General features: G+C 39.8%; 1 protein-coding gene across 4 annotated transcripts in view; it reads left to right on the forward strand.

The window, feature by feature from the left end:
* Positions 1 to 17,771, forward strand: part of gramd1bb (GRAM domain containing 1Bb) — an 83,023-nt gene extending 65,252 nt beyond the window's left edge. For 2 of the 4 annotated variants that reach the window (XM_060878306.1, XM_060878304.1), the window contains exons 5-20: positions 5,933 to 6,017; positions 6,148 to 6,251; positions 6,335 to 6,430; positions 6,626 to 6,706; positions 7,018 to 7,133; positions 7,268 to 7,430; positions 7,525 to 7,720; positions 8,208 to 8,354; positions 8,496 to 8,614; positions 8,967 to 9,109; positions 9,433 to 9,536; positions 10,317 to 10,517; positions 10,609 to 10,702; positions 11,317 to 11,424; positions 12,034 to 12,154; positions 13,172 to 17,771. In XM_060878306.1, the coding sequence (XP_060734289.1) occupies positions 5,933 to 6,017; positions 6,148 to 6,251; positions 6,335 to 6,430; positions 6,626 to 6,706; positions 7,018 to 7,133; positions 7,268 to 7,430; positions 7,525 to 7,720; positions 8,208 to 8,354; positions 8,496 to 8,614; positions 8,967 to 9,109; positions 9,433 to 9,536; positions 10,317 to 10,517; positions 10,609 to 10,702; positions 11,317 to 11,424; positions 12,034 to 12,154; positions 13,172 to 13,261 (1,968 nt within the window). In that variant the 3' untranslated portion in view covers positions 13,262 to 17,771. Of the gene's footprint in view, positions 1 to 3,181; positions 4,491 to 5,932; positions 6,018 to 6,147; positions 6,252 to 6,334; positions 6,431 to 6,625; positions 6,707 to 7,017; positions 7,134 to 7,267; positions 7,431 to 7,524; positions 7,721 to 8,207; positions 8,355 to 8,495; positions 8,615 to 8,966; positions 9,110 to 9,432; positions 9,537 to 10,316; positions 10,518 to 10,608; positions 10,703 to 11,316; positions 11,425 to 12,033; positions 12,155 to 13,171 lie in introns of those variants that run through there. The other 2 variants (XM_060878307.1, XM_060878305.1) reach the window with 2 other exon arrangements.
* Positions 17,772 to 18,078: the final 307 nt, after the last annotated feature.

Below are 18,078 nucleotides of genomic sequence, written 5' to 3' on the forward strand. Positions count from 1 at the left end.
GTGAGAGTGTGTCTCTGATCGTTTGTGTGTGTGTGTCTGTCTGTCTGTCTGTGTGTGTATTCTTCTGCATGTGAGTGAGTGAGTGAGTGTGTGTGTGTGTGTGTGTGTCTGTCTGTCTGTCTGTCTGTTTGTGTGTGTATTCTTCTGCATGTGAGTGTGTGTGTGTGTGTGTGTGTGTGTCTGTCTGTCTGTCTGTTTGTGTGTGTATTCTTCTGCATGTGAGTGAGTGAGTGTGTGTGTGTGTGTGTTTGTCTGTCTGTCTGTGTGTATTCTTCTGCATGTGTGTGTGTGTGTGTGTGTGTGTGTGTGCGCGTATCTGTGTTCAGAATATTTGAGCCACATGCCACTAGGTGGAGCAGCTGTACTGCACGTCTTCATGCACTTTTACATGTTGTGCCTTTATTTCCTGTAGTGTATTCATCTCTCACTCTCCTCATTTAACATTTAACATTTAAGTTTCCTTTAACAGACTCATTATTTCACATATCAGTTAGTGCACATTAACATGTACAAAACACACATTAACCATTTAAAATTCAGTTCACAATAAACCCCATGATAAACATCAAGACATTGCGGTGGCAAAGTATAACACTGAGTCTTAATAACATGTTCTAAAGAAAAACAAATTCCAAACAATATCTATAAATGTCCAACCTGCAGTAAATAATCAGCATTATGAAACACCTTGTAATTAAATAATTAATCTTTTGTTAATTTACCTTAATTCTTAGTCATTGAGTAAACATTAGGTGGTGAGCCATGTGCGGCTTTTGTTAGCGTCACGCTAGCCATCTATCAGATGAGTGTTGTGCATATGCCATAACTTTATAGAAACACTGTGTCTGTATGTTGATTAGCATAAAGTAGTTAGTTGTATTTCTCAAGTAGGAAGTTGAAAAGAATTTGCGAATTTATGAGTTAGCAGAATGTAACATTCATACAGTGTGACTGTACCTCACTGTTAGCGTTAGGTATGTTATGCTAATGCTACTTTTAAGATGTTACTTAATGCAGTAAATAATGTTAGATAAGACAGTGTGTGTGTATGTGTGTGTGTGTTTGTGTGTGTGTGTGTGTGGTTATGGGCCATGATGATCTCCCATGGCACTGAGTGTTTCTGTGATTACAGCTCAACCGTCCACAAATGAGTTCTGAGCCCATATCCATGAAACCAGCAGCTACGTGTGTATCATATTCACCTGGTAGAGGAGTGTGTATTATATTCACCTGGTAGAGGAGTGTGTATTATATTCACCTGGTAGAGGAGTGTGTATTATATTCACCTGGTAGAGGAGTGTGTATCATATTCACCTGGTAGAGGAGTGTGTATTATATTCACCTGGTAGAGGAGTGTGTATCATATTCACCTGGTAGAGGAGTGTGTATCATATTCACCTGGTAGAGGAGTGTGTATCATATTCACCAGTCAGAGGAGTGTGTATCATATTCACCTGGTAGAGGAGTGTGTATTATGTTCACCTGGTAGAGGAGTGTGTATTATATTCACCTGGTAGAGGAGTGTGTATCATATTCACCAGTCAGAGGAGTGTGTATCATATTCACCTGGTAGAGGAGTGTGTATTATGTTCACCTGGTAGAGGAGTGTGTATCATATTCACCTGGTAGAGGAGTGTGTATCATATTCACCAGTCAGAGGAGTGTGTATCATATTCACCTGGTAGAGGAGTGTGTATTATATTCACCTGGTAGAGGAGTGTGTATCATATTCACCAGTCAGAGGAGTGTGTATCATATTCACCAGTCAGAGGAGTGTGTATCATATTCACCAGTCAGAGGAGTGTGTATCATATTCACCAGTCAGAGGAGTGTGTATCATATTCACCAGTCAGAGGAGTGTGTATCATATTCACCTGGTAGAGGAGTGTGTATCATATTCACCAGTCAGAGGAGTGTGTATCATATTCACCTGGTAGAGGAGTGTGTATTATATTCACCTGGTAGAGGAGTGTGTATCATATTCACCTGGTAGAGGAGTGTGTATCATATTCACCAGTCAGAGGAGTGTGTATCATATTCACCTGGTAGAGGAGTGTGTATCATATTCACCAGTCAGAGGAGTGTGTATCATATTCACCTGGTAGAGGAGTGTGTATTATATTCACCTGGTAGAGGAGTGTGTATCATATTCACCTGGTAGAGGAGTGTGTATTATATTCACCTGGTAGAGGAGTGTGTATCATATTCACCTGGTAGAGGAGTGTGTATCATATTCACCAGTCAGAGGAGTGTGTATTATGTCCACCAGTCAGAGGATTGTGTATCATATTCACCTGGTAGAGGAGTGTGTATCATATTCACCTGGTAGAGGAGTGTGTATCATATTCACCAGTCAGAGGAGTGTGTATTATGTTCACCAGTCAGAGGAGTGTGTATTATATTCACCTGGTAGAGGAGTGTGTATTATATTCACCAGTCAGAGGAGTGTGTATCATATTCACCAGTCAGAGGAGTGTGTATCATATTCACCTGGTAGAGGAGTGTGTATCATATTCACCAGTCAGAGGAGTGTGTATCATATTCACCAGTCAGAGGACGTGTATCATATTCACCAGTCAGAGGAGTGTGTATCATATTCACCAGTCAGAGGAGTGTGTATCATATTCACCAGTCAGAGGAGTGTGTATCATATTCACCAGTCAGAGGAGTGTGTATCATATTTACCTGGTAGAGGAGTGTGTATCATATTTACCTGGTAGAGGAGTGTGTATTATATTCACCAGTCAGAGGAGTGTGTATCATATTTACCTGGTAGAGGAGTGTGTATTATATTTACCAGTCAGAGGAGTGTGTATTATATTTACCAGTCAGAGGAGTGTGTATCATATTTACCTGGTAGAGGAGTGTGTATCATATTCACCAGTCAAAGGAGTGTGTATCATATTTACCTGGTAGAGGAGTGTGTATCATATTCACCAGTCAGAGGAGTGTGTATTATATTTACCAGTCAGAGGAGTGTGTATTATATTTACCATGTATCGCGTACAGACATTCATAGTCCGGATTATACAACAAATCAGTGGCTCTAGTTAATGTGGTGTATTGGTGTGAATGTACAGTAGATACAGACAGACAGACAGACAGACAGACAGACAGATAGATAGATAGACAGACAGACCTATGTAATGTGTGTACACGGATGTGTATGTGAGTTAGATAGATGTCTTTATTGTAGCGTCACGATGGCTGCTCCTGGTACCAGCCTGGGAGAGCTCTTTTTGTTTGTCCTTAGAGTTAATGAGTAACCAACTTTACACAATTGTCTCCCGGTACAACACAAAAGATACTCAGATACTTCCACATAGAACATCACCCTAAAGAAGAAACTTGCAGATGAACTGTTCATATTCACTTCGTATGAGTTTATTTTTGTATTAGCTGTGTTTTATCTGAAAAGACACTCGATCGACTAGATGGAATGACAGTCACAGACATTTTATCAACGCCAGAAAAGACGTCTCGCTCAATGTGCGTTTCATTGCAATGAGAGATAGCGACGAAATTATTTGAATTTCTCCTGTCGGGTTTTGCTTTGCATAGTGAAACTCATCTAGGCTGGGAATCGCAGAGGTCACATGACTAAGTGTGATCGGTTATCTTCAGCTTAGGACCAGAGAACTTGTGGATATAGAATTTGAAACTGGTGTGTGAGAAGCGGTTGGAGAAATCAAGAAGAGAGAGAAGAGATCAGAAGCTGAAACATGTCCTGAGCATTTCTGAGGAATTCACAGCAGCTGAATGCGGTAGAACGTGTTTCCTTCTTGGAGAACCAGCAGAATCAGTTCTGGTGCTGTTAAAGACCATGTGAGTGCTGAGCATTCCTCCAACCTGAAGTTGCAGAAGTTTACTCTTTGTAACTCGAGACTGGGGACAAAAAGTAAACAGTCCAGACTTGAAAAACAAACTATAAATGCTTTCTGCCAAGTCAAGGAAGAGATAAATGAGACTTGGTGCTTTAAGGCACTCACACACTCCCTCAGCGAGAAGAAGAACAAACAAGCATAATAACAGATCTGTCTGCTGGGGTTACTATAGGCCATCGGCCACCGATTATGTTTGTGTGTGTGACAAACACTGGAATCATGTGGCACTAGTTAGCACAGACTCTTCCAGAGCAGACTGTAAGATCAGGTGGAGATCATCTCTTCTCTACACACTCCACACTCTATTTGGGACTTGGACTAATCAGAAGGCTGGCTAGCATTTTGAACCCGGAATTATACGCTCACGGCATCCTGAAACATATCTCGACCTGCTGTTGTGAGACTGGTTAGTGCCACTGGTGCTTGAAGGTGTTAGATTTTATAATGGAAGGTTCTCATGGGGACTGGGAAATCTTGCTGGAGCTGGAGGAGACTCTTAGCAGGTTTCTACTGCTGCAGGGCTCAGCCGTGCCTTACAGCCTGCTACGGAGTTCCACGGAAACCCAGTCAGAGGAGGAAGACCAGGAAGACGAGGACATCCCAGCTGTGAGTTGCCAAATTGTTTGGACTAAAGGTGTGGAAGGTGGAGAGGGATTTCTACAATCATGATTAACTACAGAAGAGTCACTACATTTACATTTATGGCATTCGGCAGACGCCTTTGTCCAAAGCGACTTACATTTTTATCTCATTTTTACACCTGAGCAATTGGTTATCATATTGGTTGAAAGATTAATTGCTTGCTCGAGTGCCCAGCAGTGGCAGCTTGGTGATTTGGGATTTGAACTCACAATCTATCGAGGTGTTGGACTAACCTTGATTGGTAGTCTAACACCTTACCCACTAGACAACCACATCTCTCTACAACCACTATTACTGTTGTGTAGATTTAATTGAACCGGTTTGGGTGACGGAATGGACAGCGGTGGTTTAATTGATGGTGTGGTCAGTGTAGCATGAGAACTTTAGATGGAGGTGCTGTGGACAATTTGGTTGATGTTTTGTAGTGAAAATTACACCATCAAGCACTAGTCACGTAGAGAAGAAGGTCACATCGAATATCTATCTAGCAAGTATTTAACGTTTACTTTTCATTTGAGATACCAACTTATTTTAATCCGAGTCTTACGACAGTCGAATGAGTCAATAAATATTTATGTGACACATCATTTTTCAGTCTAATCCGTTTCTAAATTTAGCTTCTAAGCTGTTTAGCCTTTCAAATACAGGAGGACCTTTGTGTAAGAGGTACATTTGCGGTCATGTTTTACCGGCCTTGTTAGTTTCTCACTGTCTTATTGTGCAAGGAGTGTGTGTGCACAGCAGAGTTTATATTGTTTGAGTGTTACAGTATATTGTTTGAGTGCTGATACAGCTGTAATTATAATATAGCCAGGGAATTATAACATTACAGGGAAACACCAACGTTCTTGTCATTCTTATCATTCCTGTCTGTTACAGTGTTTCTGACTATCGATTACACTGAAGGTAAAATGTTTAATTATTTATAACGATATAAAAAAAAAATTTTACTGTGTGAGGCTTTACAAAAGTGTCGTTTAGATAAGATTACAGTACGCAGCGGTTTGCTGTTCACATGTTCCACCAGTTGATGCACCGACAGATGTTATCTCAGCTCTGAGTCATCATGACATTTCCAAAGGGCAGCTCCTGTGATAACCCTTATGGACGTTTGTCTCCATTCTTTGTGTGCCGTAGTGACACCGACTCCTTGTTCGACTTCAGCTTGAAAGCTGATGTTTAATGAGATGAATATATCACCTGGGGTAATGGTGTTAATCAGCTACAGGGTGGGGTGATGTGGCCAGAAAACACCGGAGCTGATTATTTTCATTTTAAAGCACGCCTCAAAGTGTTCTCTTCCCGTCGTACCATAACAACATGCTTTCTCTTGAAGCGACAGGGTTGAGCTCAGTGCACGAGTTTCGGCGCGTCCTCACGTCTTGTCGTGTTCATGTCTCGTACAGGTTCTCAGCCCCACCTATAAGCAGCGAAATGAAGACTTCAGGAAGCTCTTCAAACAGCTCCCAGATACAGAGCGCCTCATTGTGGGTATGTACTGTAAACGCACACTCCAAGAAATACATTTAACCTACTGTACCTAAGTAATTACTAATAAAATGAATATATTGGCTATAATTTTGACAGTAAGCATTCATATTTGACCTTTGACCCTTTTTAGACTACTCCTGTGCTCTGCAGAGGGACATCCTCCTGCAGGGAAGACTCTACCTCTCCGAGAACTGGATCTGTTTCTATAGCAACATCTTCCGCTGGGAGACACTAGTACGAGTCTTTCTTATTCAATCTAAAAGGGATTACGGTTACGTAACCGGTTAATAAAGCAGGATTTCTGTTTCTGTGTGTAGCTGACGGTGCGTCTGAAGGATATTTGCTCCATGACTAAAGAAAAGACAGCGCGTCTCATTCCCAATGCCATCCAAGTGTGCACAGACTCTGAGAAGGTAACAGCAGGACTCTATAATCACAAGCAAGAAGCAGGGTTAGAGAGGACAAGATGAGTTATCTATTGGTCAGCGGCTCACGTTTGTTGTTTTATAATAACATTTGAAAGTTACATTTATGCGAATATCTGTCAGTTATTCCATATTGGATGTTAGCATCTACACAACCATTTCTATTCTCTGTCTCTACTCCAGCACTTTTTCACATCGTTCGGGGCGAGGGACAGGACGTACATGATGATGTTCCGGCTCTGGCAGAACGCTCTGTTGGATAAGGTACACGCACGTGCCATTGACACGTCCCCTAACACACTGTAAAATTTCACCTTACAGTACATCATCTGATCTGCTCATAATGAGAGATTCCGAACTTTACACTAAATAACGAAGTGATTCTAGCGTCAAGATGCCTTTAACTAGCGGTTAACTAACTGGCAGACGTCCTTATCCTGAAAATGATCTCTATATTTGCTTATTGTAATTTAGTGCTAGGCAACAAAATGCAAATCATTTGTGAAGCTTGTGTAGCATGATGTGTTCTGATGGATCGTCTCTCTCTCTCTCTCTCTCGCTCTCTCTCGCTACAGCCCCTGTGTCCGAAGGAACTGTGGCACTTTGTGCATCAGTGCTATGGTAACGAGCTCGGGCTGACCAGTGACGATGAAGACTACGTTCCCCCCGATGATGACTTTAACACTATGGGGTAAACACACACAAGTAACACATAACACACATGATTCATGAAACACACAGGTTACTCATATACTATAAACTTATAGACATTCCTGACATTCCACCCTGTGTGTGTGTGTGTGTGTGTGTGTGTTCGTGTTCTAGTTACTCTGAAGAGATCCCTGCTGAAGAGAACGAGGTCAGTAATGATAACTCATCTAAGAGCAGCGGAGAGAATAAGCAGGACAGCAGCCCTCAGTCACACAAGAGGTCAATCACACACTCCACCATCACGTCCATGCCCAGCAGCACAGACCTGCCTCTGTCTGTGAGTACAAACACACTTTTCCACTACCTGTCTGCATGCTGAATACTAGCACCTTGCGGTTTGTGTGTAAAATAGTGCTCTCTGCTGGTTGCAGTTTGCTCTTGCTTCTGAGGAGTACACGGACTGTCTGCCCGACCCGGAGCTCCTCACGTTGCCTCTGCTGGCTGACGAGAAGAGCTGCGAGTCTGCAGAGGGACAGCTGGGTCCCGTGTCTTCGCCTTCTCTCGACTTCAACGATAACGAAGATATCCCGACCGAGCTCAGCGATTCGTCTGACACAGACGACGAAGGTCTGCGCATTATTTTGAACGAACGACAAATTCTAAACAGATAAAAATGCATAGGCAAATAGGAGGCGATTTTTTGGCAGAAATGTTCACAGGTTAACGTGGGTATTAAAGGTACACATCGGCACTGAGATCCTATGAGACGCACACAAAGATCGATTGATTCCTCCTGAGGAACTGCCCTGGTTAGGGTCATTGTTTATTCATTCATCTTCTACCGCTTATCCGAACTACCTCGGGTCACGGGGAGCCTGAGGAAACCCCCGAGGCACAGGGAGAACATGCAAACTCCACACACACAAGGTGGAGGCGGGAATCGAACCCCGACCCTGGAGGTGTGAGGCGAACGTGCTAACCACTAAGCCACCGTGACCCCATTAGTTTGTTTATATTTTGGGAAATTAAACCATATAAATTTGTTAAATATCATACTATATAATGCACAGTACACCAGTACAAACTCGTCCATATGTATATTGTGTGTGCTCAGAAGTGGAGGTACAGGCGTTCCATGATGACCTAAACGGGCGTCAGTACATTAATGAGGTGTTTAAATTCAGCGTGGACAAAATGTACTCGTTCCTCTTCACCGAGTCGCAGTTCATGGCAGACTTTATGGAGCAGCGCAGATTCACAGGTTTGTTCATTTACCTCCACACCGTAGACAGCGTGTTCATACAGAAATACAACTTTTTGGTTTTTATTTATAAGTTGCTCTGGATTTCTGCCCTCCTACTCACACACACACACACACACACACACACACACACACACACAGATGTAGTGTTCCAGCCTTGGAAGAAAGAGGAAGCAGGGAACCAGAGGAGAGAAATCATGTACACTATCTCACTCTCCAACCCACTGGCTCCCAAAACAGCCAACGTCAGCGAGACTCAGGTCAGCTTTACACACACACACACACACACACACACACACACACACACACACACACACAGAGACAGAGACAGAAGAAGACATCTCACACCCTATATACTCTATATACTATATGTATATATATATATATATATATATATATATATATATATATTTGTTCCATATGTGTTGTTTATCTCTCTCTCTCTCTCTTCCTCTCTCTCTCTTTCTCTCTCTCTCTCTCTTCCTCTCTCTCTCTCTTTCTCTCTCTCTCTCTCTCTTCCTCTCTCTCTCTCTCTCTCTCTCTCTCTCTCTCTCTCTCTCTCTCTCTCTCTCTCTCTCTCTCTCTCTCTCTTCCTCTCTCTCTGATAATTAGACTCTGTACAAAGCCAGCCAGGAGAAAGAGTGTTACATCATCGATGCAGAAGTTGTCACTCACGATGTTCCTTATCACGACTATTTCTACACACTGAACCGCTACACACTCACCCGCGTGGCCAAGAACAAGTGTCGGCTCAGGTACATTGTCTATTCAACCAACTGCTTTCTGGTTATAATAATATGAATCTACAAATAGTTTCCCAGTAACGTGACAAGCTGCCATTTTTTTGTTGAAATGAATGAGAAACAGGGAGACGTGTTAACGTACGTGATCGCAGGAAATGATAAACTATAAATGGACAAACCAATGATGTCATTCTACAGTATAATAACTAACAGAGCCTATCAGATTTCATTAACTCGTTCGTTTCCTAGATTTTTGTCATTCGTTTTTTGAAAAACGTCTCTTGCATTTTGTAGACCTGTAATAAGCTTTAAAGCGATCTCATTGTTTGCCGCAGGGTTTCTACAGAGCTGCGATACAGGAAGCAGCCTTGGGGACTGGTCAAAGGTTTCATCGAGAAGAACTTCTGGAGCGGACTGGAGGAGAACTTCAGGAGCCTCGGTGGGCAGAACACTCAGATCATGCACAGGTTTTATTATTAGTCCAATAGCTCAGCTTCAAAGAGAAGGTGACCGGAGCGATTTAATAAATGGCTCAGTTTGTCATGAATAGCTAATTGCTCACAACAATGTTACTAGAGTCGCATTTAAAGTGAAAGGATATTTTAATTTCTGAATAACAATGTTTTCATGATGTCATATTCTCAACGCTGGATTGAGGAGACATTCCTGACATTCCGAATAGGATTTCCATGTTGAGGTGGCGTTTTTGGGGAAAGTTAGCATTATGAGCTTTAGTTGGATTCAGCATAATTTTCATTTTCTGATCTTTGGTAACCTCCGGTTAAACATTCTGTTAAAAAGATTGAAGAAATAGGAACAAATAGACACATAAAGTTCACAAAGCAACAAAAAAGACATCAATTAAACACACAACAACCAATGATACAATCCCAGCACTAATTTATGGGCTTATTATAGTTCTGGTATAGGAAGGAGCCGCAGGATGTTCATGAGGTCATGTTCATGAGGTCATTTGTTTTGTGCTTTGTGTTGTTTTTTTTGATGTTTAATGTCTGTATGGATGTTGCACCGTTTGACCTGTGAGACACGACATCTCGTTCCACTGCATGTCTCAACATGTAGCGAAATGATAAATAAAGAAACTTGAAATAACCTTGAAATAAAAACATTGTTATTTTAATATATATATATATATATTTTATATATATAAAATATACATGTTATGTAAATGATTGATCATTTAAATCCCTTCATGCAGAGCTCGAGCTGACGAAAGCCGAAGAGCTCATATTAGAAGTACACGGGCCGTCACCGAAAACCAAAGCTCTGAAAAACTCCACCCTGAGGCGGAGAAAAAGGCCTCTTCCTCACCTGCGCACACCTCACATGGAGGAAACGCTCAGCCCTGTGACTACACCCACTGATGAGGAAGTCATCCATAGAATCAAGCATGTATCAGGTGTGCTGTTTTACACACACACACACACACACATGCTCTGTAACGCTGCATGTTACTGATGTACGTGTGTAACTCCGCACGACTTTCCTAGCAGGCTCCACCCAAACGAGACACATTCCTGAACACACCCCCAGAGGCGGAGCCTTCTGCAAACTCTCCAAATTGCTGCTCATTATCAGTTTCGTGTAAGTACATGTGTTTTTCTCTACGTATGCGTCTTAACTCTCTTCGGCTGACATGTTTTTTAATCCCGATCTGTTGCTTAGATTTGTATTCATGAGGTTCTCTTTGTGTGTATTATTTTTCTTTCCTTCTCCTTTTGGCTGCCATTAGGATCTGCTTAAGGTACATTCACTGCATACATTAAACCAATTTCTCTCTATTTTTTTTATAAAGACATATTGATAAGTGAGCTGACTGCTGATTTACAGTGAGTGGGTTTACATGCATTTAAAGATCTGATTTAAGTAGACTGACTAGATTAATCTTATATTAATGTGAGTAGATATCATGAAATTGGATAAACATCGCTAACTGGAACAGGAATTTCTTATAATATAATCCGATTTAAGATATCATGGTATAGTTAGCCACTTTAATCTGATAACTGATCAAATTAGATAATACTCTGATTATTAATGTACATTAAAACACTCACTAATGACCCTGACTCTTCATTATTACCCCAACATTACCTTATATTATTTTTTACATTGTTTTGTGCAGCTGTGTGACCTGATTTTTATTTTTTTTTGTGTGTGTGTGTGTGTGTGTGTGTGTGTGTGCGTGCTCTCTCCAGCCTGGTGCTTTTGGTTTTCCTAAACATGATGCTCTTCTATAAGCTGTGGATGCTGGAGTACTCCGCTCAGAGTCTTATGACCTGGCAAGGTCTCCGTCTGGACGAGAGGTACGAGCAGAGTGTGTGTAATGATACACAAACACTCCACTCCAGTGTGTGCTGTCATACACACACACCAGGCACATCCACCGTTCTTCTTATCTATACACCAAATAGATGAATCATCACTGAGTAAGATAAGATAAGATAAATATACCTTTATTCATCCCACAATGGGGAAATTTATTTGTTACAGCAGCAGAGATAAAGAAATGCAAATATATAAAAGAATAGAGACATAATATAATATAATATAATATAATATAATATAATATAATATAATATAATATAATATAATATAATATAATATAATATACAGTATGTACACAACAAAAAGTATAAAAAGAGACCACGAGTAGTAGTGACATGAACAGACATATTGCACACGAGGAATATTGCACGTTTTTCAAAAGTTCTATTATTGCACATGTTGTTTAGAATACTTTGTTATTGTTATTATTACAGTTAAACAGTAATAACAGTGTGTCATTATGGTCACTGGTTCACTGGGAGCAGCTTTGATTGTACACTCTAATAATTGCTCCTTCAGACACTTAGGATGTAGGAGTAGTGTTTGTTAATGTGTGTGTGTGTGTGTGTGTGTGTGTGTGTTTCTAGTAAATTACCTCAGACGCAGGTGGAATGGGCTCAGCTTCTAGAGTCTCAGCAGCGCTTCCATGAAGCCGAACTACAGAAATGGAGAGAAATCATCAAATCATCAGTTCTGCTGCTAGACCAGGTAGAGAGTGTACACACATACACACTCTCTCATAACACACACACACAGACAGACTCACACACACAACACTCCCACCCACAATCACACACACACACACCACCCACTCACACACATACACACACAGACAGACTCACACACACAACACTCCCACACACATACACACACACACCACCCACTCACAATCACACACACACACACCACCCACTCACACACACACACACACACACACACACACATACACACAAGTTTGAAGCCACATAAAATCATATCTCCTTTCACAAGATACTCTAGATCACAATGTAAGCATTAAAGCTGACACATGACACACCAGGAAGTGTCTGAAATCCAGATAAAGTCAAATAAAATCTAAACTGGATGTAAATTATAGCTCTGTAATGGGTTTCTAGCACTGATAAGATGTTATTTCATTCTATAATTAGGAGTAAATTGATTCATATTTACTGTATAATGCACTTTAAATCTAGTCTACTTTTAGCTTGACACGATTATCACCATAACAGCCAACTTCAGATTCTTCACTGTACAAATAGAAGTTATAATTTTATGCAGGTGTTTGATAGTTGAATCTTTCCTTTAGAGGTGTAAAAAAAATTACTTTTTCATTTAATTCCAGTCTTGTCCAATCCTGAATGAACTGTGACCAATCACATGTACTCGAACTTGTTTAGTGATTTCTGCATGAAATTACTTGGTTGTATTTCCCTCCAGAAATTAGCAATCCACAACAGAGCTAAAGCAGGGAATACATACTGGTCTAGAATTTAGTCTATCGTCATTTTATCTGACCGCCCAGACCTGTCTGCATGAGAGTGAAAAACAGTGTGTAGTAAATAGTGAACAGGGTTTTCAGATTACTGAAATGCATGTAAATGGAAAAATCAGATCAAATTTGGTGTCAAATGTTCTCTCTCTATCACATCTGTGTATATTAATTATGTTTTAATTGTTTGTTCTGTGTGTGTGTGGGTGTGTGTGTGCATGTTTGTGACCTCTCAGATGAAAGACTCTTTGCTGAGTCTGCAGAGAGGTGTAACTTTTAGAGACTATGGCTCAGACTCAGACGAGAAACGGACTCGCTACCATTGACACATCCCCTGTAGAGCCACCAGGTGTCGCCGGTCAGCGCAGCGTGAAGTCCGTGTACGAGTGTGTGAACAGAATCCTCCTGTGCACTGTTGTTACACCAATAGGGGCGGTGGGGGTTTGGGGTTGGGCACAGAGAAAGATTGGGGGAACGTTCACGGAGAATCCACACCTAGGATATCATGACTCCATCTGCTCTGAGGAATCGTGGGAACGTGACGTGCTGCAGTCTTCCCTCTTTTTCTCCGCCTTTCATTCACCGATGCTGATAGCAAGACGAAAGTCTCCGCAGAGAGACAAGCCGTGGATCGAGGATGCAAAAATGAGAAGTCTGTTTTTTTATCTATATAGTTTCATTTGAAACCCTCTAGTCCTTGAAGTGTTGTGACCCCTTTTCTGTTAATTGAAGAAAAGTGATGTGATCATTTTAGCCTTCAGGAGACTCTCTGGCATGTCGTTTCACTGTACGGCTGCAGTGTCCCTTTCCCAGCATACACATGGCCATGATGACACTCTTCCCTCACATTTCCATTACAAATGAACCCTAGTGGCCCAATATTTGGACTGTTATTGCAGGAAGTATTAGAAGCCACATAAGTAGTAAAGTGCCTTTAAAACTTAAAGGTGTAGACGCTTTTGTAAGTCGGAGAGACTTCTGCTGCCTGTGAGCTGAATCATGAACATTTCAGAGTATAAGATCAGCACTCTGGGTCCAGCTGGAGAGAGTTCAGGGCTGTAGTTAAGCGCAAGGCGGTGACGCTGATAGCCGTCTGGCTGAATGCTCTCTCCGGTCCTGGGGCTTCAGTCTTCTGGTCAAAGGTGCTTAAAATTCAGTCACTTTACTGCTAACTCATTTGTTTGCTATTTATTATGTGACGTATTATGTAACCATCCCCAAGAAAAGTGATTAGAATTTATTTTCGATTCAAAAACGATTCATTTGGAATCGATTCGATTCGTTTGACAGATAACGGTTCAAATCACAGGTATATTCTAATACGTTAGCGTTTCTATAGCAACAACTTACACTATTACTTGTATGCCTGTTGGTTTTTAGAAAATATTTAAAGACGTGATGATCATTGACACAGAGACATTTTCTCTAAGGAGACTTTTTACTTTTTGGAAAGGAGTCTCCAGTATCAGAGTATGAAAGTATGATGTATTCAGTTTTGTTTTTTTTTTTTTTAAATCCCGAACCCTGTTGTGTTTTATTTTTTGGCCAATTGTGAAACAAGGGACACTGCAGCCAGTCGTCAAAGAAGAGATGTATTTTTTATTACAGTGTTTGGTTACTAAACTGTGATTCTTTCTCCTAAAATGTTAAATGATATGGAAATATAAGATATATATATAGTATATTTGGGAAGAGAATATATAATATATATTTAATTTATCTATGTGATGAATCTAAATCTAGACAGGATAAAAAAAAAAACTCTAAAATGAAATAGCGTTTACTTCAGTGTTGCACCGGCACACGTCTGTGACGTGTGTGTGAGTGTGTATGTGTGAGAGAGTGTGAGAAACTTGTACTGTAATAAGTAACGTCTATGTGTCACGTGTTTCCGTGTGTTAGTACAAGTGGACAATTGTCTAGCGTGTTTGAAGTTTCAGACCATTCCACTCTACTTGTCATGTTCTTCATGTCTGGTGTACAAAGCCAAGCTGCCTTTCTCTTGCCCAGCAGTTATCGAGCAGTAAACTCCCAGAGCCGCCATATCGGCTCGTCCCCCATCCCCCCACACAGAGAGTGCAGTCACCTATTGTTTAGGGTAGACGTCTGGATCACCGCTCTCCTGACGTAAACACAATGCCTGAGGTGAATTTTCAAAGCACTGAAAGACCTGAATTTTCTTGTCAATATATTTGGTCAAGGAACATCTTTTTGCACAGAGGAGACAGAGAAGGGTTTAACCTGAACCAAATATATTACTGAATTCTGTATAGATGTATATAATAATAATAATAATAATAATAATAATAATAATAATAATAATAATAATAATAATGAGACCCATTGACTTTTATTTTGTTACTCTTGGTCATTAAGTCTATGGCTGTGCTCCAATACTGTCTACAATCTTTAGGGTTTTTCTATTAATTATTATATTCGGCTAAGTAAAGGTTGTTAGATGACGGCTGAGAAACCGAGCCGGAGTCACATCACAGACTAAAAGAATAAATCTTCTTCAAAAGTGGGTTTTATACACAGCCAACTTCACCGCCTGTACATCATAGGAGCAGAGTTTGGAAATAAAAAGTCCAATTATTTTACTACTGTATTTTTTTATTTTTTAAGTGTGTGTAATTAACTTAAGAATTTTTTTCTATATGACAAAATTAATTTTTAAAACATCACTGTCTTTCTCTTTTATCGCATGTGTGACTTTTTTAGCTTTAAAATATGTAGTTTGTCTCATCGGAGTCTCAACAGTTGTTAGTTTGCCTCAGCTACGGTTTTCCCATCGTTTCTTACTTTAACTAACTTTACTGTATTTCTATTTTAACTAGTGTAAAGAATTTGATGCTGTGCTTCAAATTTAGCAGGTTATTTATTTAGTAGAAAAGAATTTGAATTAATTTTCTGGCTCTGGACACTTGCCTAGCTAGTTAAATGCCTCGCTAGTTAGCACGCTAGCTCAGGGGTGACAAACTAAAGTCCTAGAGGGCAACAAACCCTTTAGAGATTTGTATTCTCCCTTTTGGGAATAAGTTCGTGATTTCTGTTGTATTGGTGTATTAAATAAAGAATTTGATGTACTGCAGGCCTTCATGACACAACTAGCTAAACCAGCTCATTAGCTAGTAAAACAGTCTGTACAAATAGAAAAGAAAATGGCTGCCATTTTGCTTCAGATGAAGAAAAATCTGCTTCCTGTCCTGCAGATGTTACAGAGTCATCAAAGGGTTTATAAATACAGTATTGGAACACAGCCTAAAAGTGTGTGTGTGTGTGTGTGTGTGTGTGTGTGTGTGTGTGTGTGTGTGTGTGTGTGTGAAGAGATAAAGCACTTTATTTATTGGTGACAGCATGAGACAGAGGAATGTGTTGACTGAGAGAGAGCTACATTACTGTGGAGAGTATTTCGTGTGCTCGTAACGTCACATGCTGGGATCGTTCTAATTTTAGTTTATCAACTAATTTCTTTGGAATCAGGTGCTTTGCTAAATCACTTCAACTTTAAATCAAAGTTGCACAGTTACAGAACTTTCTAGAATGTTCCTTTTATTCCCAATAGCTTGCTTTGCTCTGATGTCATTTGTTAAATTTTCCTTTTTATTCCTACTTCTTCATGGGTTTGAACGTTTGAACAGATTGAATGTTTCCTCTGCTGTAGTTTGCTGTGTTTTTTTTTTTTTTTTTTTTTTTTTTTTTTGGTTTGTGTTTGGTTCAAGATGCTGTTTGAAACATTTCTAGAAATGAGTGTTACATGTCGACTACCTGCTGCCTATTTATAGTGATTTATTTTATTCAGGTTTAAAACTCTCACTAATGTTACAGTCATTACAGACAAAATCATTTCCTCAATTTTTTATATAGTTTTTTCTGTGGGCCATGTTCAGAGTTGGTGACTTAAATCCCGATTTTTATGCCACGTTACACATATTCAGAGTTTGTTTAGGCAGCTTGATTCTCTCTCTCTCTCTCTCTCTCTCTCTCTCTCTCTCTCTCTCTCTCTCTGTGTGTGTGTGTGTATATGTGTGTGCATGTATTCCATTTCATATTTTATAGACATAGTTATTTTTTTTTTCTTATGGACCTTGATCATCTCAGATGAAGTTATTATGTCCACAAACGTCAGTGAAATGAACTGGCAGTCACAGTTACTGTATTTCTTAGTCATTTAAACGTCTTTCTTGTTTATCATGATCACTCCTGCTGGTGTGTTTGACCAAAACTACTTTGAGTGTGTGATGTGGATCTGAACGACTTGAATGATTCGGTTACAGTCACTGTTATTGAATCACTTGTTAAAGTCAGGATTATGTAAGCATGCACGTTGCATGTGAAATGCGCTGCATGTGCAGTTACTTGTAAATCAGCTCATTTATGATAGGTGATGATGATCATGTGATGAGTCTCCTTGGTAACACACAAACATCACGTCCTCTATAGTGCTGTAGTGGTGTGATGGACAATCGCACATAAATCCAAGTAACAATCTTACATAGCAAAAGAATTTCTTTTCCTTGTTCATGTAGTTTTTTTTACCAGCACGTCAAATGTCAGCACATTTGGTTTTTAATGCACATGTTTGTTTTCCTTTTTCACTTTGTTTTTAGAACAGTTTTGTTCTCTAGGACAGAAGGATAGATTTATAATATATGAGTACATATGCACTATATGTGTATGTAATGTATATTTGCAGTGTACACTGACACAGAGAGCGAGTCTGCGCTGTGCGCCGGCCTCCTCTCGAACCCGACACACTTTGCCTCATAGAGACTGAGTGGCTTTCTGATCTATGTGAATTAGGAAAGGTTGAATAAAACACTGGAAAAATTAAAACGTGTCTGTAGATTTATTCACACCTAAAGGCACTTAATGAAGCTCTGATAGAAGTATCTGTCTATCTATCTATCTATTTTTCTATCTATCTATCTATCTATCTATCTATCTAGATCAGAGGTTAATATTAATTGGCTTAATTCCTTATTGTTTCTATGGCAACAACATTCCATATGTAACTGTTCCATACAAAAATAATAATAATAATAACAATATTTATTATTATTATTATTATTATTATTATTATTATTATTATTATTATTATTATTATTATTATTATTATTAAGTTGATATACTGACATTTTCT

Source organism: Tachysurus vachellii, chromosome 9 (genome assembly GCF_030014155.1).
Source record: "Tachysurus vachellii isolate PV-2020 chromosome 9, HZAU_Pvac_v1, whole genome shotgun sequence".
Lineage (NCBI taxonomy): Eukaryota > Metazoa > Chordata > Actinopteri > Siluriformes > Bagridae > Tachysurus > Tachysurus vachellii.